The sequence below is a fragment of the Cotesia glomerata genome, unplaced genomic scaffold, assembly GCF_020080835.1.
Source record: "Cotesia glomerata isolate CgM1 unplaced genomic scaffold, MPM_Cglom_v2.3 scaffold_123, whole genome shotgun sequence".
NCBI classification, from domain to species: Eukaryota; Metazoa; Arthropoda; class Insecta; order Hymenoptera; family Braconidae; genus Cotesia; species Cotesia glomerata.
Genome location: NW_025401587.1, coordinates 1 through 23,824, shown reverse-complemented (window position 1 = coordinate 23,824; position 23,824 = coordinate 1). Strand labels below are relative to the sequence as shown.

The following is a 23,824-nucleotide window of genomic DNA, read 5'->3' as shown; positions in this document are numbered from 1 at the left end:
TCATATAAATTTACAAAGTAGACGAAAAGTCGACACTAATACTCGTTTTGATTAAGCTTTCAACCTACATTATTGGATTCTCTATTTTTTATTACTTCTTTTTTTTATTATTTCTCGCGGTAAGCATACATATCTTATTTATTTACATGTCGATTAAGAACTACCGTATTAGATTTACAAAACTCGCCAGTTTACAGTTCATATTAAACCAAAAAATCATTGAACAATACAATAGGCTATAATTTTTATAAAAATTTATTTACCTATCTAGTAATTTCAAATTTATGTTAACCCTCTATAACAACAAAGAAATGCTTTTTAAAGTAATTTACACTAATAATTATGTCAACTTAATTTGAAAAGCAAAAATAAAAGTCTAAATTTGTTCGCTTTGCCACTGGGTAAGTTTTGTAGATCATATACAATAAATTATTTATGTACAGATCGAACGTATCAGCAGTAAACAAAAAAACAATTTATTATTATATAAGTCATTTGGTTCTTCAATATATTAATTTCTAATAGTATACCCTAAATATTCAACAAAATTCAAAAATAAAATAACAAAATCTATTAATTACTTTTACTTATAGTTTAACGATCATCATATATATATATTACTTCAATTATCAATTATCAATTCGCGTTTTGCGTTTATAAATTATTTAAATCAGTTTCAAGTGCTAAATATATTACTGTCATTATGTATCAATGACTAAATTTCATTTTCAATTTATGATTAATTCATTAAATCGTTTAATAAACATAGTTTATTTTAGTTAATATGTAACGTGAGATAAACTATATTTAGTCGGTTCAACATTATACGATTTTTTAAATTTTTAAATAGAAAAATCGTATTCCTTTAGGACGAATTTGTTTCAATTACACGACTACTTTATTAACCGTTTTTACCGATTCATTTTCAATGAGATGATTCGTGAATTATTTAATTCTTAATAATAAATTGCTTTTAATTGAGTAATTACTTATTCCAATGATTGACAACCAAAGAGAACATATTCTTCGCGGGATAACCAAAATGGATTACCTTCAACATACTCAGGTGGTGTTTTATCTGGAAATAAATATGTACATAATAATAAACAACAAAGTAATTATGTTAAATGCAAGTGGTGGCGACAAAAAATATTTACCGGGATGTACTGCTAACGGAACATATGTGGAGCCCATAGCGACATTCCAACTGTGTGTACCGGGACAGCTTCTTACTTCGAGAACAGACTCGTACTCGGGCAATGTCTCGCGTAAATCTTTTTTTAATCTCAATGCAAAGCCTGCTAGATCAGTATTACCACCTGTGAGAAGGATGTGCGATAAACAATCTTGCATCGTATTTTCTGATAAGCCGGCTGTTACATCTTTTATTATTTGTGGGAGGCCTAGACTGATGTACATCATCTCTGGCGCTACATATAACTCTGGACCTAATGACACTTTCTAAAAATTTTTATTCTATTAGTTATTAAATTTTTTTCTTTTTTAATAATTTCAGACAATGTTTTTTAATTGACAGTAAGGTAAAAGCCCCAATATATGATCATATACTGGTACATGATCATATATTGGGGCTTTTACCTTACCACGAATCAAAAAAAAAATTAGTTTAAGTATAGTTATTACTATTAAGTCAATATTTAAATAAAAAAAATCTGGAAATCGGTTGACCACGCAGGCCAACCCTAGAACTTCCCGCTAAGCTCGAAGAGATCAAAATGTATTCATTCATTCTTTAAATTTTGAATTTGGCAAACTATTATATTTGGCAATTTTGAAAGATTTTTAATATGAAAAACTTGATCGTTTGTAAATTTTTAAATTCTTCTAGTTCAAAGTATAATTTTTTACATTCTTTAAAATTTCATTTACATTTTAAGATTTCAAGCTCTTCAAGTTCAAAATGTATTCATCTATATTTTCAATCTTCGATTTATAAATTATTATTTTAAAATTAAAATTTCTTTAATTTAGTTGATTGGTGAGAAATTGTAACAGAAAAAAAAATTTTGTTAATTTTTAAACACCTAACTTTTGAACGCGTCGTTCGATTTTCACTTTCAAAGAAGCATTCGACGCAGTATTTTAAGTATAAAAAATGTATACATAGTTTCATTATGATTTTTTTGCACGCTTTAAAGTTATTTTTAATAAATATATGAATTCAAATTTTTTTTTTGGGTTTTTTTTTTTAAATTCGAAAATTGGACCGAAATCAATAACTTCCCATTTGGCGAAAATTTTCAATTTTCTTAGCGAGAAGTTAAAAAAAATTATTCAACTCTATGCATAAAAAATTATACAGAGCTGTCTTAAATCAAAAATCATTATTGATTGATTGTTTTAAGCTTAAATATTTTCTACCGTTACCGAATTAGTTATCTGTTATTTGGCAATTGAATATTCTACACCGAAACTTTCAATTACTGCACGAAATATAACTTTTGAATTACATTATTATACTTTAATCTTGTACACTATCATAAAATTTACTCTAAAAATTCAACAAAACACTGTCTGAAAAAAAAAATAAGATTAAAATATTTACCCAAAACTGTTTATACTCAGCATAACTATCAACTCTCAAATTAATATGTTCCCTTTTGGTAGGTCCCTTCCTGAGTTCTTCGCTCTCAATATTATAACTCAACCTACACCTCTCCTTGACCGCCATGGTGTCAAGATGAGAGATAGGTATCTGGTGATACTCTTTAGGCTGCCAGTGCATCGCCTGTTTGAGATGATAAGCAACGTGCCATCCGCCAACTGGAAGCAATCGCCAGCGATGCGGAATCACTCGTCCTCCAATAACCACCGCGACAGTCGTGCTGAGTGCTCCGCTGTCAACCACCACACACGTCTCGACGTCTAGCATCGCACAAGCCGCTAATGGCTTTGGAACTAAGCATACTCTGTAATTAAAATCGGAGCAATCAATCAATAGCTGGCAAACTATATCTCTTACATCTTACCCATAAATATTTAATTATAATTGAAAAATTACCTCGCTACTTTAACTTCTTGGAAAAGATAGTGCAGCAACTGTTTCCTCAGCACTGGCTGCATTGCCAGCGGTTCGCAAAACATCAATACAGCGTTTGGTTTCCGCAACGTAGCTGTCAGTTCCATTTGATGGAACAAGTGATCAACAAATGTCCTTAAAACTGAAAAAGACCCGTCGCTGAGTAATGCCTCTGCTGGACTAACCACGTCAACATTGGGAATTCCAAGGACCTCAATGGTGTCCGTGCAATATCCGTTTACTAGTTTCTGGTAAAGTGGATTAGCCCGGGTGTAACACATCGCTTCTAGCGGGTGTGTTATCAACCTCTTTTTTTCCCTATAAAGTTTAACAGAATTGCAGAAAACGCAGAAAGGCCCGCTTGGACGCGGTATCTTCGTCGTCGTCAGCTCTGACAGTTTCAACGATTTAAGTTTCTTGGCTATAGATTTATAATCAGACTTTATGCGACTACTTGTACTTGTACCTCCTCCTGCATTCAATTTATCAGCCGGTGGCGGATGCGTATTTTGAACGTGAGTTTTACTGTCGCACTTGGGGATTCCGAATAGCGAAAAGTGCCTGCGTAGTCCAGAATGTGGTGTTATTACCCACGTATATTTATTGCCAATCTCAATTACAACTTTTGCGCTCGAACCCTCGACGCAGTTACGCTGACATGTGTACCCGCTGCAGTGGTAGCATTTTGGAAACGTTCCTCCGTTGACGTTCTCATTTAGAGTTATCACCATATGCAGGCGGTAACACATTGCTTTAAAACTTACACTGAGCAATTGGAGACATTTTATATCAGGAAATTTAAAATGTACCTTTGTTAATAATTGAAGCCATTTCATTTTCCTAGAAAAAAAAAAAAATTATTATTTAAAAATCTAAATTTATAATGAAAAATTAAACATTTATAAAAATAAGTTAAAAATAAAATTAAAAAAAATGTCTTTTTTTTTTAATTTTTTTATAAATACAAAAATTATAAAATGTCTTTTGCTTTAAATTTTATGTGGCCGACACCCGATAATGTATTTACTTGTAAAAAAAGAAAGTGAATGTAAAAAAAATTTTAATTATTTAAAAAGTATTTAAAAAACTCTTTATATATTTTAAAAATAAATTTCAATATTTAATTAGTTTATAAAAATTATCTGACGTTTATTTTCAGCAGAATGAAAATTAAAAGTCAAATAATATTTTGACACATGAAAACTTTATTCAACAATTATCATTTAGATAAATTATTACTGAATTAATAATTACCGCACGTTAATTATTAGTAATTGTCGTTAAAGATTGAGATAAAGAATAAAAGTTAACCTATCTTACCAGAGATAGTCGGTGTCAGATGTTTTTCTTAAATATTTGCAGGTACTCCCGAATGCAATAATGTCAGGTACATCACAGTACAACAATATTTTTATCCATATCTCCTCGGGAAACACTGCAGGATCCATTTTAGTTAAATAAATACACAATAAACTCGTTAATTGATAAATTTATTAGCAGTATGTAGTAACAATCGTGAGAACGTTCGCAGCTCTGAGTGTTCTATTTGCGACGACGTTAGCGAATGAGCGGAAAATTGACACTCCCTGAAGAACCAATACGCTAGTCAAGTTCAAGGCTACGTTTTTTCTTTAATTAATTATTTTAGAATTGTTTTTTTTTTTTATTATTTTACGGCTTAAATTTATTGTAAATAAAAAATATAAATATTTATTTGGTTAAGTGGAAGAATAATGAAAAAAAAATCTTTAATTTATAACGGAAATTATTTATTTTAACACTTGGTTTTTTTAATACTGCAAATAACATGGCTATTTGAATTTATAAATATAAAACTGATGTACATGTTTTATTTTTAGAAGTAATATACTTTAATTATAAATAATTGATTTTAATCCAGCGCAGTTTTATTTCGCGTCAATAATTGTTCAGGTAATAAGTTATGAAATAAATTTGAGCAAAAAATATGGTAATTGAGTACTACTCAATAGCCTTATTAAACATTGACAAATATAAAAATCATATAAAAAAATTATTATCATCTATCGCGTACGCTTATAATAAAATTTAATTGAAAAATCAAAACATTTAGGAAATAGATGGCTTAGATTTTTTCAATAAGGCCTCAATATAAGGATTTTTCTGACCAACTATTTCTTCTTTGTACTCGTTAATTTTCTTCATCAGTTCGTCTTCTGGCAGAGACGGATCCAGAGCCTTGCATTTGCCAGTAAATTCTTCAATGAGTGCGTCAGCTTCAACCACAAACTTCCTTTTCTCAGCGGCACTGTAAGGACCCTCGAAGTATCCTTCATAAATGTGCTGGTTTTCTTCGAGATCTGTGAGTTTCTTTTCCGCGTATTCAATAACTTCTGGGGGTAGATTGACCATACGAGCAACGTTAATACCAAAACTTTGGTCGCTGACTCCTTCCTTGACGGCGTACAAGAAAACTACGTCTTCACCTTTTACTAGAGCTGTTACGTGGTAATTTTTTACCGTTGGTATATTTTCAGCGAGGATCGTTATCTCGTGGAAGTGAGTCGCAAAAAATGTAAAAGCTCGGACATTTTTAGCCAAATCTTCAGCTATCGCCCACGCTAGACCTCGACCGTCGTATGTTGACGTTCCTCTACCAAGTTCATCGATTAAAATAAGTGAATTTGATGTTGCAGTCTATAAAAAAAATTTTATTATTATTATTATAATTATTTAATTATTATGAAAATAAAGTTAGCTGACATTTCAAAATTTTTTATTGAAAAAATTTCAATTAAACAATTAAAAAAAAATTTTTCACATGTAAAAAACTTGAAAAACTATAAGTGCAATTTTTTAGAAATATTTTTTTAGTTGTAATTTAATTAAAAAAAAAAAATTAAAAATTTTTAGACGTCTGCTAACTTCATTGTCATTAATTATTTAATTATTATTTTAAGAAAAAAAAAAATACCCTCATAATGTAAGCCATTTCTATCATCTCAGCCATAAAAGTGGACAATCCTTTAAAAGGCGAATCTTCGGCACCGACTCGAGCAAAAATACAGTCAACCATAGACATAGAGGCTTCGTCGCAAGGAACAAAGCTTCCAATATGAGCAAGAAGAACAACTATACCAGCTGTTTTCAAATGTGTACTTTTACCACCCATGTTAGGACCGGTAATTATATGAAACTCCGATTCTCCACGTTTGAATTCAATATCATTAGCGATATAATGAACATCCTCTTGTCCCTCGACACATGGGTGTCTCGCCTGAATGAACTTCATCTCTCCAGCGTCACTAGGCAGCATTTTCGGACGTACATACGTCTTCTGAGTATTAGTAGCGGCAACCGCAAAGGCACAGAGTACATCCAATACAGCAGCAACAGCAGCGATGTTTTTAATCGTCGAGCAATATCCAATCGCGAGGTTTATTACTTCTGTTACAATTATTTTTTGCTCAGCTTCGTACTTTTCTCTGTCCTCCAAGTACTCTTGATTTAGGGCTTCCAATGTACCGTTGCGGAATTTAACTCCGCTTTTTATTGAATCAAACACTGTGTAACTCTTACTGCGACTTACTATTTTTTCTTCTTTCATTGTAACACGGAAAAAGTAGCCTTGCTGGGACGTACATTCTAATTTTATTGACTTTTCTGCTTCAAGTCCTAGATCTTCAGCGGCTTTGCTCAATTGCGATTTCATTTTCTTCTTCAATTTTTCAATCGACTCGTTTAATTCTACAAACAAAAGTTTTATTCAGTTAATCATTAAAATAATTTTAATTTATTTATTTTAATTTACTTCTGGGTATAAATTCTATAGAGGTGCATTACACTTGTGCATAAAAATCAGAAAAAAAAAGAAAATACGAAAATTACGCATACTTTTTTCAAATCAAGAAAATTTCAATGGAAAAGAAACACATAAAATTACAAATGTCATAACATAAATTGCTATACAGTTATCTCTAAAGCCTAGATAAAACCATAAGTTTCTAACAATTCAGATTTCTAATAAATTTACAAATTTTTCTTAGAACCTTTTTAGATACATTCAGCGTTTTCAACTCATTCGGTAGTTTATTATAATATTTAATTGCAACATAGTAAGCATTTTTGGCGTTAATAAATTCTTTACTATAGGTAAAATTGACTGCCTATTACGAGTATTAACTATCCTTTCAGAATACAATATTTTACAATGATTGTAATAATATAAAAGTGCATTAACAACAAAAGTATATTTTATTTTTAAACGTATGAACGATTCATTGCTTATTTTCATTTTACTGATTAATTTGTTTTGAATTTTGACTAGCGGTTTAACAGAATTGTCATGCCCCATTTTAATAATTTGAACAGTACAAATTATAGAAGTTTTTAAAAATATTTACCGGTTAAATCACTGCTGTAAGACGGTTTAATAAAATACTCTCCAGTTTCTACAGCATCAAAGTCGATAGTCTCTTCGACCATCTGCTGATATTTCTCCATGTCAGCAACATTTTCTTTCAGTGGCTCTAATATCATTGATTTTAATGCTGCTGGAGTACTGTCGTCGCTCAAAGATTCGACCAGCTGAGGTAAGCGGTTCACACAGTCGTAGATCCTGCAATAAAAATTCATTCATAAAAATTCACAACTAAATTACTTGAACAGCAAAAAAATGAATTAACTTACTTATAAACATCACGTAGACGCGCTTTTTTACGCAGTAATTTTTTAACCAGCTGCTCTAAGTCAGGAATTTGTCTCAGGTACTCATTACTAACTTCGGAACGAACGCTAGAATTATTAACAAAATATTCGACGATATCATGACGCTCTTTGATGTGTGCAAGATCTTGTAAAGGCTGTTTCAACCAGAGACTCAGAAGACGATGACCTTGGGGAGTTTTACATTTATCCAATAGCTCGTGGATGCTGGTAGCAGCACCTCTGTTGCCTCCCAGCCGGTACTCGGGTGGTGGATCGATGTTCAGAGCTCTTATTGCCGCGGAATCAAGTTTTAAGAAGTGATATTGCTTGAGATCTTCGATTTTATACTGACCCAAGTTTCCTTCGTCCGAAAGTAAATCCAGATACTTGATAATGCCAGCGGTTGCCGACATTGCATGTTCTAAATTAGTTTCTGGATAAATGTGGGCACTTTCCATCTCACCCTTTTTGAACTTTAAAAGTTTATCCAAATCCTGTATCAAAGACTCCTTGTCAAAGTCTTTTTTCTTCTTCAAAGTAATCATGACATTGTTACGCTCAATTATGCCTTTAATTGTTTCAAAGTCTTGGCTGTTTTCGCTCTGGATCAATAGACATTCTTTGGGCGAGTTGGACACTGTCAAAGCTTCTAAGTTTGAGAATGCTTCATCGTCCATAAACTGCGCCACGCGAATTACTGATGACATTGTGTCAATGCAACTCAATCCCACAACCTAAAATTTATGATTTAAATTATCATTTTTATTCAGATATCCAATAAAAAAAATGGTAATATTTACAAGTGAGGTCAACCCATGCTAAATTTTTTTTTTTTTTTTTTTTTTTATTAAATTGATCAATTTTTTTTCAAATCATTCGTTTTTTTTTATGTAATTTTCAAAAAAAAAAAAAAATAAATCAAAAACATAAAAAAAAATAAAATAGAAATTTTATCCAATAACATGAAAGCCAAAATTTTTTCCAACTTTTAAAGGCAAAAAAGCTATCGAAATCTTTATTTTTTCCTTTCACATTTTTATCATATATGCGCCGTAAAAACAAGCAGAATTAAAAAAAATTTGAAAATGTTAATTTTTCACCTCGTTATAGCCCAAAATGGGATTGACCCCACTTGTAAATAATTACCAAAAAAAAATAATATATATTATACTTTAGATTTTCCTTCCATTCCCATAATAACCGCCATAATAGCTCCACTTGCAATTACATCAGCTTCAATGTCTCCACTATCAAAAAGTATTTCTTCAAATTGACTTAAATTTCCCGGTGATCCTTTGTATTCAACAACCCAGTTACGATTACGTCCTGTACCTTTATCTTCATATACTTCAACTCGGTATCTTCTAACTAATAATAAATCTTTTATTAGATTTTCAAAGTTGGCTTTGTTGACGAGTACACTTTCTAGCTTATTCGGTTCTGGAAAAATGAATAATTTATCATTAATTACTATTGATATAATTCGATCATAATTATATTAATTAATTATTAGGCACATTAATTTATACAATCGTTGAATATAAAATCTTTATACACCCATTAAGTATCAAAAATTTTTTAATTAAGAAATCATAATGGATTTGCTATTGATCAAAAAAATAAATTTACCAGCTCCAATCATTTTGCAAGAAGATGTTGTTTTAAAAACTTCATTAGAAACAAACAACGCATCTTCGCCATGGCACGTGTAATAATCACTCCTTTTAAAAAATTGTATCGTGCTGCTGGATTTCTGTAACAAAGAGATTAAAAGTAAATAAATAATAATATAAAATGAACATAAATAAAAAAATATAAATTTAATCAGTCAGTTCAGTTTGACAGTTGGGTATTTCCAATAACATTTTCCTCCGACGAAAATACACAATCAAAACAATATCAAACGCCTTGACCTCTTCATACATCAGACAAACAATGCCCATTTAAATATAAGGATTCTTGACCCACTTATTCGATCAATTTTAATAAATGAATTTTCAATTAGTGTAATCTTGGTTAATTTATAGGAAACTCCAAATAATGATTCATCGTTCCATTAATAAATTTTATTGAAGATAGTTCAGATGAGGAATAAATAAAGTGCTGTATTTGTATCTCCGACGAATTTTCTCAAAGTCTTAAGGTCATTATCTATCAGTAGGTCTCCGGATCAGGGGTTACATACGCACACGAATTCACAGAAAATCGATTATAAAATAAAACAATGATTAAGTATTATTATTTTTAGTTATTAATAATTATTATGTAGCCATGAGATCACTTCCGCGCCTCCAGGTCTCTTAATATTCCTGACAGTACTCTACTGACAACTAAATTACAATTATAATAATAATTTATACTCATTATGATATATTAGTATAACTTTAGAATAATTTATTAATTATAAAATAAGTATTACGTAATGCAATGCGGTTGGATCGATTGTGAAATGTAGATTACTATTTATTAATAAAATTTATAAAAAATCCCTTGATCTGATAAACTGAGTTCATACAGGGAAGGTCAATTTTATTTTAATTGGGGTATCAATTCCCCATGTGTAAACTATTTATTTAAAAAAAATATTTTTTTTATATATTTCAAGGTCTAATAAAATGATAACTGTATCACATTTATATTTGTTAATACAATAAATAATAAAAAAAATTAAACGGAATATTATGAATACATCTGACTGACATAAGTACCTCGACATCCTTGAGTACCTGGAAATACTCTCAGTTCATTAAATCTTCAGACAAGATTATTGCGATGTGTGACACATCGTAACCATATAAATTTATTGTTGTTGTTAGTTATTAATTACCTCAATAATTCGAAAGCGAAAAATGGCTCAGATAAAAATTTATTAATAGTTAGTTCTGATATGTCAGGGTATTCTTATTAATAATTGTCTTGAGAAATTTAATTACTGAGAATGCTGATAAAACCCCGTGCCACGGAGATGTGATAAAACAACAGAGTGGAGATGAGTATTTAAAAGATCGAGTATGCTCTTGGATGTCATCACAAAAATAAAGTAGAGGGGCAGAAAACATAAATTGAATCACCAGTCATCGAAACATTTAATACGTTAGTTATTATTTAAACGGTCAACAGCTAAATAATATAATTGTTTTCTTTACTGGTCATCTGTAATTAAGGTAAATTTAAATTTTTTATAATGATTGTAATTCTAATTACTAAATATCCTGGTTAATCAAAATTTTCTCTGAATATACTTTTGTTAAAAATTTAATAAAATTCTATTTTAATTTATTACTTTTAATACTTTTGCTTTTAATTTTTTTTTATATTTTCAATTTGAAAGTAAAAAAGTTTCTGTCTACTGTCTTTAGTTATAGCATGAAATGTTAATACTTTTATGATAAACATTTATAATTAATATTCTTTCGGTAATTTATTTATCAAATTTTAATGAATTTTAACATTTTAATTATGCAAGACCTCAATAACTGAATAAATTGTTATATTTTATTTTTTTAAGCCTAAAACCTCTATAATTTAAACGAATAATTTGAAGATTAACTTTCTTTAAGAAGCAAAAAAATTTCTGAAAAAAAATAATATTAACTTAAACCAAGAAAAATTTCTTATTTCAAGAATTTCTTTGTTTGATTCTAGACAAATGGAAATTTTTATTCAAACTTTTTTGGTAAAGTGTTTAATTTCTCAAAAAAATTCTTTGATCGTCTGTGTGAAGTGATTCGTTTTTGAGTTATAAAATTCTTATTAGCAACGTTTGAAGAAAATCTTTCTTTTATAAATATAATTGTTTAGTAAATAAACTCTAAGTTAAAATTTGAACTTTTAAAACCTCCCTAACTTCAACCTTTAGTAATTAAAAACTTGATAACTCAAATTTTTTAATTCTTTCTTTGAACTCTATTTTGTCAAGGTTCTACTGTAATTAATTTTAAATTTTGACTGTTATTTATAATAACTCATAATTTGCTAAAAATTAAAAAAATATTGAATATTTCTTATTGTTTTTTTTTTTTTTTTTTTTTTTTTTTTAAAGAAAAATGTGATAGTAAAAATATGGCGAGAAATGCAAAAATTGAAGTTTCTTGTGCGACTAATAAAAAAAAATATTTTAAATTTAACTAATTATAAATCATTAATTGTTTCAGACCAGAATGTTAAAAAAACTGTTAATAATCTTCTGCGCAATCGTTTACGGATCAGCAGCACCTCGCTGCATAGATTTGTGCACCCCATCGCTAAATGCCCACACATCAGAATCACTGACAGCATTCGGAACTCACAGTTCTTTAGCCCAGCAGCAGAGTACTCTGCGTGAGCTTCATCAATCATTAACAGATCAGCTTCAGTCTTCGCGACTTAACGTCAACTTCGACCATCCTGGAAACTGGACTGATCACAAAGATTACCGAACCCCCGACGGAGCTGGACAAGTTCACGAGGAAGCTGGCCAGCTGGTAAACGGTGGTGCTCAAGTTCGTTACTACAAAAAAAACTACGCTGCTACTTACGGCACCGGGTCCAACAATTTAGGACTCGGCCACAATTTAAACAGCGAGAGTTTACTGCAAGATGATCTGTTACACTCTCGTAATCTTGGACTTCAGTCTGTTCATAATTACGGACACGATCAAAGTCGTTTAGACTCTTCAAGATTTCAAGAATCTACCAACACCCAGTTGTACAATGATCGTGTCAATGGTGCAAGTAATGACAACTGGAGCAGATTTAATACCTACGGTGTCGATGGCGGTCGTGGTAAAGTATCCGAAGAAGAGGGCCAGTACACTCAAGGACCTGCTAAAGTCCGGTATTACAAGAAAAATTACACATCTAGTTACACTTCCAGTGGAACACCATTGGTCGTTCCAATAATTACTGACGTAACAAATCTTGAATCTCAAGCTCAACGACTTGAATCGCAGTTGAATCAACTCAGCAGAGACTCTCAACATTCTCAAAGTATTCACAGTGATAATTCAGCCCGACAGACTGAATACGGGCAAGTTTACACTCAAAATAATTATCCCCAGCATTACGACCGTCCACTATCAACAGAGCAGAGGTACCAGCATACTTCTCAACAACAACAGACTGTTAAAACCGGAGGCAGTGGCTACATTCCCGTACAACCTGTAACACACTTTAATTATGTAATACCAGACACTGAGCTTGAGAATGTTCAGACAAGTCAACATACCAATCAGCAGGCAGTCCAGACACAGCAGACACATCGAGCTGAGATTGATGAGACGCATCATAATCAGCAAGTAGGAGATATCGTTCGAGTTCCTCTGCACCGCAATGATTACGGCAGCAATGTAAATACTTACATAGAAGATTCTAGAAGGCAAGAAACATTAACTGCAGAACAAGCTCTGCGCAACCAGCTAAGGGACAATATTCAGTATGCAGCTGTTCAAGATATTCCAACGCATTCAGGAAGACGAGTTGAAGAGCACTGGGAGTCTAATTCTAGACACAGAGTCGAGTCGACTATCCCGCATCACGTTGAAACTGTCCCAATTGGAGGCGACCTAACTCATCAGAGAATAAGCCAAGGATTAGGTTATTCAAACCAGGCTCGTCATGTGTCAGGTGGATCTTCGTCTTCGTATCAACACCATGAGCAGTTTGGAAGCAGTGGAAGCTATCGAGTTGGAGGTATTGATCTGGGACATCAAGCTGCTGATTGTGATACTCTTGGTGGACAGCTTGGTCAGTACACAAAGAGACATAAGAGAGACATTGAATTTGGACAGCAGAGAGAAAATATTGGGGGCTATCCATATTCGGGGTATGGACGAAGTCATGAAGGACATCCTCATCAAGATAACGATCGTCATAGACATCATGGTGATGGTTTTGAACAAAACAGTGGAATAGATAATCATTATCAGAATCAGGAACGTTCTTATCAGGACCATAGACATCATGGTCAAAATTTTGGTCAGCATAGTCAAGATTATGGTCAGCATGGTCAAGATTATGGTCAGTATAATCAGGAAAGAGGAAATGGACATTCAGGGTATGGACAGAGTTATGAGCAACAGTCTCATCGAGATGATAATCGTCACAAACATTATGGTCAGGATTACACTCAGAGGTATCGCAGAGATGAGTATCATCGTCAAGATCATGATCACAAGAGCCACGAAGGACACCCACATCAGGATGATGACCGCCATAGACACTTGAGCCGTGATAATGACTTTGATAAAAATGGAGGTCATAGCCATGACCACCAAAGTCATGAAGGAAACTCTCATCAAGATAATGATCGTCACAGACACTCTGAAGGAGAACATCGTTATAAGCGAGAAAGTCAGCGCTATGAAGATTTTGACCAGCAAACCAATGCTGGATTTGGGGATTTAAGCCAACAGACGACAGGAGAGTTTGATTTTGGACAGAATACGGAAAAATTGACGCTTGAAAAGCAGAATATCGAAAATTTGAATCAAGAGGCTCAAGGAGTTGATTTTTGGCATAAACAGCCGAAGAATTTAGAGTTTGGTCAACAAACAGAGGATTTATCTCAACATAGTTTTGATTTTGGTCAGCAAACAGAGGATTTATCTCAGCAGACGCATAAATTTGATGATTTGAGCCACCATCAATCGAGTGGTCATGAGTTTGATCGTCATCATAAATTGGAAACTGGTAATTTAGAATTTGGTCAACAAACAGAGGATTTATCTCAACAAACGCATAACTTTGATTTTGGTCAGCAAACAGAAGATTTATCTCAGCAGACGCATAAATTTGATGATTTGAGCCACCATCAATCATCAAGTGGTCATGAGCTTGATCGTCGTTATCATAAGTTGGAAACTGGAAATTTGGAATTTGAACAACAAACAAAGGATTTATCTCAGCAGACGCATAAATTTGATGATTTGAGCGACCATCAATCAAGTGGTCATGAGCTTGATCGTCGTTATCATAAGTTGGAAACTGGAAATTTGGAATTTGATCAACAAACAGAGGATTTATCTCAACAGACGCATAACTTTGATTTTGGTCAGCAAACAGAGGATTTATCTCAGCAGACGCATAAATTTGATGATTTGAGCAGCCATCAATCAAGTGGTCATGAGTTTGATCGTCGTCATCATAAATTGGAAACTGGAAATTTGGAATTTGGTCAACAAACAGAGGATTTATCTCAACAAACGCATAACTTTGATTTTGGTCAGCAAACAGAAGATTTATCTCAGCAGACGCATAAATTTGATGATTTGAGCCACCATCAATCATCAAGTGGTCATGAGCTTGATCGTCGTTATCATAAGTTGGAAACTGGAAATTCGGAATTTGGACAACAAACAAAGGATTTATCTCAGCAGACGCATAAATTTGATGATTTGAGCGACCATCAATCAAGTGGTCATGAGCTTGATAGTCGTTATCATAAGTTGGAAACTGGAAATTTGGAATTTGATCAACAAACAGAGGATTTATCTCAACAGACGCATAACTTTGATTTTGGTCAGCAAACAGAGGATTTGTCTCAGCAGACGCATAAATTTGATGATTTGAGCAGCCATCAATCAAGTGGTCATGAGTTTGATCGTCGTCATCATAAATTGGAAACTGGAAATTTGGAATTTGGTCAACAAACAGAGGATTTATCTCAACAGACGCATAACTTTGATTTTGGTCAGCAAACAGAGGATTTGTCTCAGCAGACACATAAATTAGATGATTTGAGCCACCATGAATCGAGTAGTCATGAGTTTGATCGTCGTCATCATAAGTTAGGAACGGGAAACTTAGAGTTTGGGCAACAAACAGAAGATTTGTCACAACAATCTCATAAATTCGATGATTTTCATCTTCCCCTTCGTCCAGTAGGAAGCCATGAATTTGGTCAGCATCATCATGAATTAGAGACTGGAAATTTGGAATTTGGTCAAAAAACTGAGGATCTGTCTCAGCAGACACATAACCTTGATGATTTTAGCCACCACAAATTCAGTATTCATGAATTTGACCGTCATCATCATAAATTAGAAACTGGAAACTTAGAGTTTGGTCAACAAACAGAAGATTTATCTCAACAGACGCATAATTTTGAATTTGGTCATCAAACAGAGGATTTGTCTCAGCAGACGCATAAACTTGACGATTTTAACCACCATCAATCCGGTACTCATGAATTTGGTCGCCATCATAAATTAGAAACTGGAAATTTAGAGTTTGGTCAACAAACAGAGGATTTATCTCAACAGACGCACAAACTTGATGACTTCAGCCAACACCATTCAGAAAATCATGAGTTTGCTCAACATCATAATCAGTTACACACAGGTAACTTAGAATTTGGCCAACAAACTGAAGATTTATCGCAACAAACTCATAAAATTGGTGAGTTCAGTCAGCATCAATCCGGAAATCACAAACTTGGTCAATACGACAATCAATTACAAACTGGAAACTTAGAATTTGGTCAATCGAATTCAGAGTTTGGTCAACAAACTGGCTTCAACCCATCAACAAATTATCCTCTAGAATTCAAACCAGCACCTAAGCCAACTCCACGACCTCTAAGAATCGGTAATCAACGAGGCGATATTGAACCAGAGTTAGTAGGTTCAGAAGCTCCGGTAAGTTCAGTGAAACCTGTAATTTCAGTAAGACCAGTCAAAGGAGGCCGAGCTTATACTCCTCGAGTACGACCAGCTCAATACCAAAGTGACATCCCATCTACTGGTGTCTTGAGTCTCGAGGAACAGTCGCTAGCTCAAGAATCAGGTAACTCTTGGCATCAGTCTCATCATCCAGGTGACTTGACAAATGACAATCAAGAACAGCTATCTCAAGTTGACTCAGTTACCTTACAGTCAAGAATTTTGCAAGTTTATGGTGGTAAAGGTCCCTACGAAGCTGGTATTCAGGGAGACTACTCTGGTGTCAAGCCCAATCCTTCGGCAACTCTAGAACCTCAGTACTACGGCAACGAACCCTGGGAAATCCGTGAAGTTGCTTCTGAAAAATTTTCAGCTCGTAGTTCAGCACCTCTTGACACAGTACCTGAATTAACAACTCCACTACCCGAAACTACACCATCTCCTGGATTTTGGAAGAAATTAGGTAACAAAATCACTACCTCCTATGAGAAGGCTAAAGACAAACTATCTAATACCTTCGGTTAATGTTTTCATTAATTTATTAATATATATATATTATCTATTTCTTATATATTAAGTTAGAACTGGCTAAGTAACACTCTTCAGTTCATTAGATTCGTTTTAATGAACGTTTAGTATTATAGGTAATTAAAAATAAATTAATTAATTATAGTATAAAAATGAAATTAATGTTCACGTAGCAGACATATAACAAAAATTTAGAAAATCAGCTGCTTACAAATTTCGCATTTATAAAATAACAATTAAATAAATGTATGATTTTATAAATAACATACTTGATAATTTAGGATAATAATAAAGTTAGCCGAGATTTTTTAATTTTTAATTTTGTTTAATTTATTAAATGAGAATTAAAAAAAATTTTTTTTTTATTGCACTTATAGTTTTTCAAATTTTTCTCAAATAAAATTTTTTTTTAATTTTTTTGTAATGATTTTTTCAATAAAAAAAATTCTAAAAATTTTTAAATGTTGGCTAACTTTATTGTCATTAATTTAGGTCGTTTTTTTTTAAAAAATTTCCATGCAAAAAAAATAAAAATAAAATTGTGCTAATAAAGTTCTGGACTTGCAATTATTCTGTAAATTGTACAAATAAAAAACATTACCTCAGGAAGAGTTTTGTAAAATCTCACGAACGTTTGTTGTCCATTAGGATCTGTAATAACCACATTTTCTTGTTAAATTTATAAATAAATATACTACTTGTTTATTGTAATAATTTATCACTACATACCCATTCCGAAAATAGTCTTTTGTTCCGTCATTTTGACGTAAATTTTATAAATTGACAATAAATATCAACAAATATTATCCGCTGACGCTTAATTCTACCTTGACAAAAGATGAGAATGCTCGAGCTTAGTTTTTGTTCTTTGTGTTGTGAATAGTGATGCTTGGAGGTTGGAAGAACGCGAGAAATTTACGCGGTCTTTTAGCGTCTTATTTACGAGCATGCGCCAACGCGCGCGCATTCTTTGGTATCGGAAAAAAGTATGCTAAATTCAAGTAAACATAGTTTTCTAATTTTTATTACAGTTTGATATATAAATATATTATCTAATTAAATAAATACAAAAATATTTTAGGTAAAAAAAAAATATTATAATTTATTTATAGTATTTATTAAAAAAAAAGTCTTAATATTTTAGTTTACTAGAATTAATAATTAAAATCAAATATTATTTATGTACATAAAAATTATGAGTCCTGCTGGACAAGGCTGACATAGCTTTTGCCATCACTTCCGGGGTTCAAAATTCTCATCTGCACTAATCGTACCGGGCCTTTGCTGTTGCCAATAAGGTTTTTGTATTCACTAGCAGGTACAACCATTGTTTCGCCGTCATCAGTGTAACTATACATCTCTGCATCTTCTTCAGTATCTTCTGTTTTACATTCAATCATACTGCTGTCAGCAAATGCAATCTAGAAATTAAAATAGTTTAAAATATTAGTATAAAAATTCTTAAATCAATGTAAATAAGTACAAATTTTATGAAATAAGTCATTAAAATACCTGATTATTAACTACAATATGTTCAATTTGATCTGCAGCAATATTTTCATCTGAAGGAATGTCAAGACCATCTTCATGTTGATAAATATTTTCATCTTCCTGAATAATAACATGATCTTTCAAATCTGTTACATATAATTCAGTATCTTCCATCTTTAAAAAAATATTTTTATATTAGTAAAAAAATAAGTAAATTAATAGTAAATACAACATTCAAATAATATTTAAGTTCTCGTCCATAATTAAAATATTTAAATAACTTAATCTTAGGAATTTGGACAATAAATGAAGATGTTAAATTATAAGAATTGCAACGTTTCGCTGATTTATTTCAGCTTCATTAGGCGAATATTATGGTTAGCATCCTCATCTAGTTTTTACAAAGTTAATAGATGTAATAGAGTAATCATAATTCATAATTTCAAACATTTTTTCTAAATTACAATATTAACAACTTGTTTAGATTTCTCTCAAATACCATTCAAATTAATTAATTAACAAAATAAAATAAAATTCAACAACGTCTATCTGTCAAGTGTGTTTACAATCAACTGTGTGGATGCTAACCATAAGATTCACCTGATGAAACTGAAATAAATCAGTGAAACTTTGCAATTCTTATAATTTAACTTCATTTATTGTCCAAATTCCCAAGATTAAGTTATTTAAATATTACAACATTCAAATTTTGCAATTAATACAAGAGTAATAGTAATAAATAAATAATAAGAAGTCACAGAAAGATAATAGTAATAAAAATAAATTCTTACATCTTCTTGCTCGCCGTCAATCAATAACTGAGTTCCTTCAGGAATAGTTATAACTCGTTCTTCAGTAGTAGTTAATCTCGGTTGATTAACGACAATAGTATCATTTAGATGTCCCAAGTTCTGCATATGAGTATACAGAAGTGGTTTTCTCATGAATCCCATTCCGCAAACCAAACACTCGTAAGGTTTTTTATCGCTGTGAATGAAACGATGCGAGTTACGATTATCCCTACTGTTAAAAGCTTTTCCGCATACTTCGCAAAGATATGGCTTCTCTCCGGTATGGATGCGCATGTGTTTCTTAAAGTGTTCTGGGTAAACAAATGTCGCTGAACAAGTTTCACACTTGAACGGTCTTTCACCGGTATGCTGAGCTTTAATGTGATAGTCCAGTAGTCTTCTTCGCTTGAAACCTTTTCCACAATCATCGCACTTGTAACGCTTATCATTATAGTGAGTGGCGCGTTTGTGGGACTGCAAGTTGGAGCGTTGACTAAAAGTTGCACCGCAAAACTCACACTGATAAGGTTTTTCTCCAGTGTGTGTTCTTTCGTGGTCTCTTATCTCGGCTTTCCTGGCAAACGCTTTACCACACTGGTCGCAGACGTAGGGTTTGTGACCAGTGTGCACAATATTGTGAACTTCTAGGTTGTGTTGGGAGCCAAAAGCTTTACCGCAGTGTTGGCAGACAAATTCTTTGATGCCCAAGTGGGTCCGTTCATGTTGAGTAAGATTTTGCTGACTCAAAAAGGTCTTATTACACTCCTTGCATTCGAATGGCCGCGGTCGAACCTCGTGAGTTTTTTCATGAGCTTTGAACGTGTACTTAGAAGCAAAATCTTTTTTACAAATTTGACAAACGTAAGGCCTGTTTCCAGTGTGAGTGTTACGATGCTCTTCTAACAAGTTTTTAGAGCTGTATTTCTTTCCACATTGATCACATGTCCACGATTTAGCTTGAGGATAATGAACACGCTTGTGAATTCTAAACAATCTTAAATTTGAGAAAATTCTATTGCAGTACTCACACTGGAAGTCTCCGTCCTCTTTGGCGATATGCTCGTCCATGTGCGAAGACAATTCATTCCGCTTTTTAAACTCTGCACCACACATATCGCAAACGTAAAGCCGGATATCATGAGAAGCTTTTAAATGCGCAACTATCTCACGAGTATCTCCCGCAATTTGATCATCGTCCGGGCAAAGTAAACATGTGTAGGTATTAGTATTTTTATCACGATGTAATAGAGGTTCATTTTCGTCTCGAGCACTCCTAACTCTTCTAGAAACGTCCTTATTTTTAGTCTTTTCTGCTTTTACCAATATAATTTTTGCAGGACCTGGATCGTCGATGTACTCTTCATTAATTATATTCTCCGAGTCATCTTCTTGTAGATATTCGATGTCAACATGCTCTTCTTTTGCCAGCAAAAGGTCCTTGGTTTTGTTTGACTCTTCATCAATAGCATGTGGGGAAAATTCTTCTAAGACGTGGTTTTCCTGCTCTACATAATCGTGATCATTATATTCCTCTTCAACAATATCAGTCAGCTTTTTGACTGTCTTTCGGTAGTTTTCAAAAATATCGTGCTTGATTTCGGCTAATCTATTGGTTAATTCGTCGTACTGCAAATAAAATCAGGAAAATTATTGAAGATAATAAAAAATTAATAATAAATAAAAAGTAACCAAAAGATCCAGGTTCGAGTCCTGGTCTGGGCCGTTCGAATTATTTTTTCAATCAAATTTATCTTTAATACAGACTAACAATATTATGAAAAATTAGAGAAAAAAAAAATTGTTGTATTAGACTGGATAGCTAATAAACTGAAAATTTAATGACTTACGTCAGAAAATATCTATAAAATAAATAAAAAGCTTAAAATAAAAATGAATGGCACTTATGTTCTTGATTGATGGAAAATCATACTAACAAGTCATGTATTTTTTAAATTTGTCCAAATTTTACCTTTAATCTCAAACTTTTCAGATAAAAAATTATATATAGTGAATTATACATACCTCATTAAATAATTTATAACATTTTTTACAGATGACATCTGAGTGCACATTGTCTTCATTAACTTCGGTCTCCAATACGAGATTTAGTGCTGATAAAAGAGTTTTTTGCGAATCACATAGTGAATTTTTGTCAAATATTTTAATGCTATTCCTCGTGGATGTGCTAAATTTGATGTTACATATCAAACAGTACAGCATTTCCTTGACGGATTCTGTCATTTTACACCTAGAGAAATAAAAAATTTTAAATTAGTAAACATATTTAAAATCCAGCGAAACTTAACCTAAAAATTACAACATTTGATTTGAAAAAATAAGAAAATGAAATAAATTAGAACAAAAATACCTGTAAGAAACCACACATTATTTGTTTAAATATTCGAAAAGTGAATCATAGAATAATAACGATTGTAAATATTGTATAAACATGCAAATAAACGACAAGTGTTGGAGCCAAAATGTGGTTACATCTTGGACCCAAATTATCAGAGTTTAATAATTAATAAACAGACGAAAATAATAAATAAATAATAAAAGTTAATCATATTGATATTTTGCAAATAAAAAGAAGCGGAAAATAAAATTAATTAATAAAGAGTTGTCAGCACTGACTTGAAAATTTCCTTTTGCTTTTCAGAACGATTGGCAGCAACCAGTAATGTTGGGTATGGTGGATGTTGATGATGATGATGAGTTAGTCGTTAAACTTTGGCTTGAAAACGAGGTACCAACGCCATTTACGCCATTTCTAAATCGTAAAGACTTAATTCCAAGTAGACTAGGCAATGCTGGCGTCACTGTGACCTGGGATTGTGACGACATCACCTTGTACGATCACTAACACACTTTCAAATCTATATTTGTGTGTTATACATGTATAACCCTCTGGTGTAATTCTTCAGTGTGTATGTAACGGATTTTTAGAGTGCGTGCGCATCCGCGCCCAATCTGAGTGCCACCTATAATATACTTTTTTATATATTTTATTTATAATAATATATGCATATTATATATTTTATGATTGTTGGTTATTATCATTGTCTATTGACAATGTTAAATAATATATTGGTTTGTTGATTATTTTAGTTTTTACATAATCAATAATTAGAGATTATTAGTTAAACTTAAAAATAATAAAATATACGTAAAAAGAAATTGATTGATAAAGAAGAATGACATTTTATCGACAGGATAAGAGAAATTATTAATAAAAATTATTCATCTGGTAGTTAAATATTTGTGTTAAATTTCTTTTTTATTAGTATTAAAAAAAAAAAGATTAATGTATTGGAAAATTATTATTAGAAATATTTGTGAAAATTTAATAAGCCGACATTTAAAAATTTTTATAATTTATTTTATTGACAAATAATTTTTAAAAAATTAAAACAAAAATTTTCACATGTAGAAAATTTTAAAAATTATACGTGGAATTTTTTAAAAATAGTTTTTTAGTTTTAATTTTTAATTAATAAAAAAAATCAAAAATTTTAACCTTTAATTTAGTAATTTTTTATAATTAAAAATAAAAATAAGTTAATTGCAAGATATTTTTGTACTAAAAAAATTTTCGAGCATGCTTTCACATTTCTTATTAAACTGTCTTCATATTAAATATTTCTTGTTTGACTTTCCTTAACTAAATGAAGTGCTGTCAAAATAATTAATATTTACCGACGATTTTTTTTAATACTTGGATAATATTCTCAATTTATACTTAATAATTTTTTTCCAGTGGGATCAATGATGAAATGAAACTGAAGTTAGCAGACATCTGTCATTTTTTGGATTTTTACAACAAATAAATTACATCTAAGAAAAAATCTATAACAATAATTTTTTGACACATCTACAAATGGAATTTCTCAGAAAATTTTTTTATAATAATTTGTTGAATAAATTCCTAGAAATCATCACATGTCAGTTAACTTCAGTATCATATGATGAAAGTAAGAATAACAGAATACAATTTTTGTTTTTCAAAACAGAACAGAAAAAATAAACTAAATTTCGAAAAAAAATGGGCTTAAAAAAAAAAAAAATAAAAGGCGGAAAATTCAAAAAGAATTAATAGTGACGTCTAGTTGAATTTAGGCGAACCTGCCTATACGCATCCTGAGGCAGTTTTAAATGAGCGGCAAGTAAAAGACTATAGCTGAATGAAAATTAGGCCAAGAGTCCTAAGAATCCCCTAGACCTTGATGTGTAAGTGTTTTTTTTTAACTGTTGATACTGTTATTATTATTTTCTTCCTGTTAAATTATGAGAAGAATCCCGATCCCGTGAACGTGAACTGACGAGAGGGTGAGGGTCATAAACGTAAGGCGTGTCGGCGTCTGTTTTAATAATTTTATTTAACAATTAGCTGTTATTTTTATTGATCACAACTTGAACTTGAGTTAATTATTGTTTGTAGCATAGTTTAGTGAGTGAGTTTAATCGGCAAAAAGTTACGGAGCGTCTCTAACGTCAAAGTAACCGGAGTGAGAGGAGGGAATGTCAAGAAGACGCTTGACTTGACGAGTGCAGCTGACTGAACTGGATTGTCACTCACGATACTGGCAGTACACGTAACTTATTTTACATGTCATACGTCTGAGTCAACCCCCTGTACAGTTGTGGATGTT

The 23,824-nt window shown here is 31.8% G+C and overlaps 4 protein-coding genes across 8 annotated transcripts; 1 reads left to right on the top strand and 3 right to left on the bottom strand.

Moving 5' to 3' along the window:
- Positions 1-630: 630 nt before the first annotated feature.
- LOC123273703 lies at positions 631-4,641 on the bottom strand. The gene is made up of 5 exons (XM_044741181.1): positions 4,361-4,641; positions 3,023-3,880; positions 2,567-2,930; positions 1,158-1,461; positions 631-1,078 (listed from the first exon to the last, which is right to left on the bottom strand). Exons 1-5 carry the CDS (start codon positions 4,486-4,488, stop codon positions 990-992), a joined length of 1,743 nt encoding a protein of 580 aa, XP_044597116.1. The 5' UTR covers positions 4,489-4,641; the 3' UTR covers positions 631-989.
- Positions 4,642-4,900: 259 nt separating this feature from the next.
- LOC123273705 (DNA mismatch repair protein Msh2) lies at positions 4,901-17,808 on the bottom strand. Of its 3 annotated transcripts, XM_044741184.1 has the most exons (8): positions 17,623-17,808; positions 17,495-17,544; positions 9,356-9,479; positions 8,898-9,166; positions 7,709-8,460; positions 7,423-7,637; positions 5,994-6,766; positions 4,903-5,716 (listed from the first exon to the last, which is right to left on the bottom strand). In XM_044741184.1, exons 1-8 carry the CDS (start codon positions 17,651-17,653, stop codon positions 5,129-5,131), a joined length of 2,802 nt encoding a protein of 933 aa, XP_044597119.1. In that variant the 5' UTR covers positions 17,654-17,808; the 3' UTR covers positions 4,903-5,128. The 3 variants fall into 3 exon arrangements, with proteins under 3 accessions (XP_044597120.1, XP_044597121.1, XP_044597119.1); XM_044741185.1 differs by lacking the exons at positions 17,495-17,544; positions 17,623-17,808 and adding an exon at positions 9,640-9,684 and having other exon boundaries at positions 4,901-5,716; XM_044741186.1 differs by lacking the exons at positions 17,495-17,544; positions 17,623-17,808 and adding an exon at positions 9,650-9,668 and having other exon boundaries at positions 4,902-5,716.
- LOC123273704 (filaggrin-2-like) lies at positions 10,742-17,171 on the top strand. Of its 2 annotated transcripts, XM_044741183.1 has the most exons (3): positions 10,742-10,890; positions 11,881-15,040; positions 15,164-17,171. In XM_044741183.1, exons 2-3 carry the CDS (start codon positions 11,887-11,889, stop codon positions 16,888-16,890), a joined length of 4,881 nt encoding a protein of 1,626 aa, XP_044597118.1. In that variant the 5' UTR covers positions 10,742-10,890; positions 11,881-11,886; the 3' UTR covers positions 16,891-17,171. The 2 variants fall into 2 exon arrangements, with proteins under 2 accessions (XP_044597118.1, XP_044597117.1); XM_044741182.1 differs by having other exon boundaries at positions 11,881-17,171.
- Positions 17,809-18,004: 196 nt separating the features above from the next.
- Positions 18,005-22,081, bottom strand: LOC123273702 (zinc finger protein 502-like). Of its 2 annotated transcripts, none has more exons than XM_044741179.1 (5): positions 21,810-22,081; positions 21,198-21,423; positions 19,176-20,801; positions 18,406-18,558; positions 18,005-18,314 (listed from the first exon to the last, which is right to left on the bottom strand). In XM_044741179.1, the coding sequence occupies exons 2-5, from the start codon at positions 21,414-21,416 to the stop codon at positions 18,087-18,089; spliced, it is 2,226 nt and encodes a 741-aa protein (XP_044597114.1). In that variant the 5' UTR covers positions 21,417-21,423; positions 21,810-22,081; the 3' UTR covers positions 18,005-18,086. The 2 variants fall into 2 exon arrangements, with proteins under 2 accessions (XP_044597114.1, XP_044597115.1); XM_044741180.1 differs by lacking the exon at positions 21,810-22,081 and adding an exon at positions 21,544-21,752 and having other exon boundaries at positions 18,018-18,314.
- Positions 22,082-23,824: the final 1,743 nt, after the last annotated feature.

Excerpts from the sequence above, each read along its gene's own strand:
- LOC123273702 (XM_044741179.1), bottom strand. The coding sequence starts at position 21,416 with ATGACAGAATCCGTCAAGGAAATGCTGTACTGTTTGATATGTAACATC. Across the intron at positions 18,559-19,175 it reads TTGACGGCGAGCAAGAAGAT|ATGGAAGATACTGAATTATA; the intron begins GTAAGAATTTAT and ends ATTTTTTTAAAG. Across the intron at positions 18,315-18,405 it reads ATATTGTAGTTAATAATCAG|ATTGCATTTGCTGACAGCAG; the intron begins GTATTTTAATGA and ends TTTAATTTCTAG.
- LOC123273705 (XM_044741184.1), bottom strand. The coding sequence starts at position 17,653 with ATGACGGAACAAAAGACTATTTTCGGAATGG. Across the intron at positions 8,461-8,897 it reads GAATGGAAGGAAAATCTAAA|GTTGTGGGATTGAGTTGCAT; the intron begins GTATAATATATA and ends CATAAATTTTAG. Across the intron at positions 5,717-5,993 it reads AAATGGCTTACATTATGAGG|ACTGCAACATCAAATTCACT; the intron begins GTATTTTTTTTT and ends TTTTTTTTATAG.
- LOC123273704 (XM_044741182.1), top strand. The coding sequence starts at position 11,887 with ATGTTAAAAAAACTGTTAATAATCTTCTGCGCAATCGTTTACGGATCA.
- LOC123273703 (XM_044741181.1), bottom strand. The coding sequence starts at position 4,488 with ATGGATCCTGCAGTGTTTCCCGAGGAGATATGGATAAAAATATTGTTG. Across the intron at positions 1,462-2,566 it reads CTGAGTATAAACAGTTTTGG|AAAGTGTCATTAGGTCCAGA; the intron begins GTAAATATTTTA and ends AAAAATTTTTAG. Across the intron at positions 1,079-1,157 it reads TCCGTTAGCAGTACATCCCG|ATAAAACACCACCTGAGTAT; the intron begins GTAAATATTTTT and ends ATTTATTTCCAG.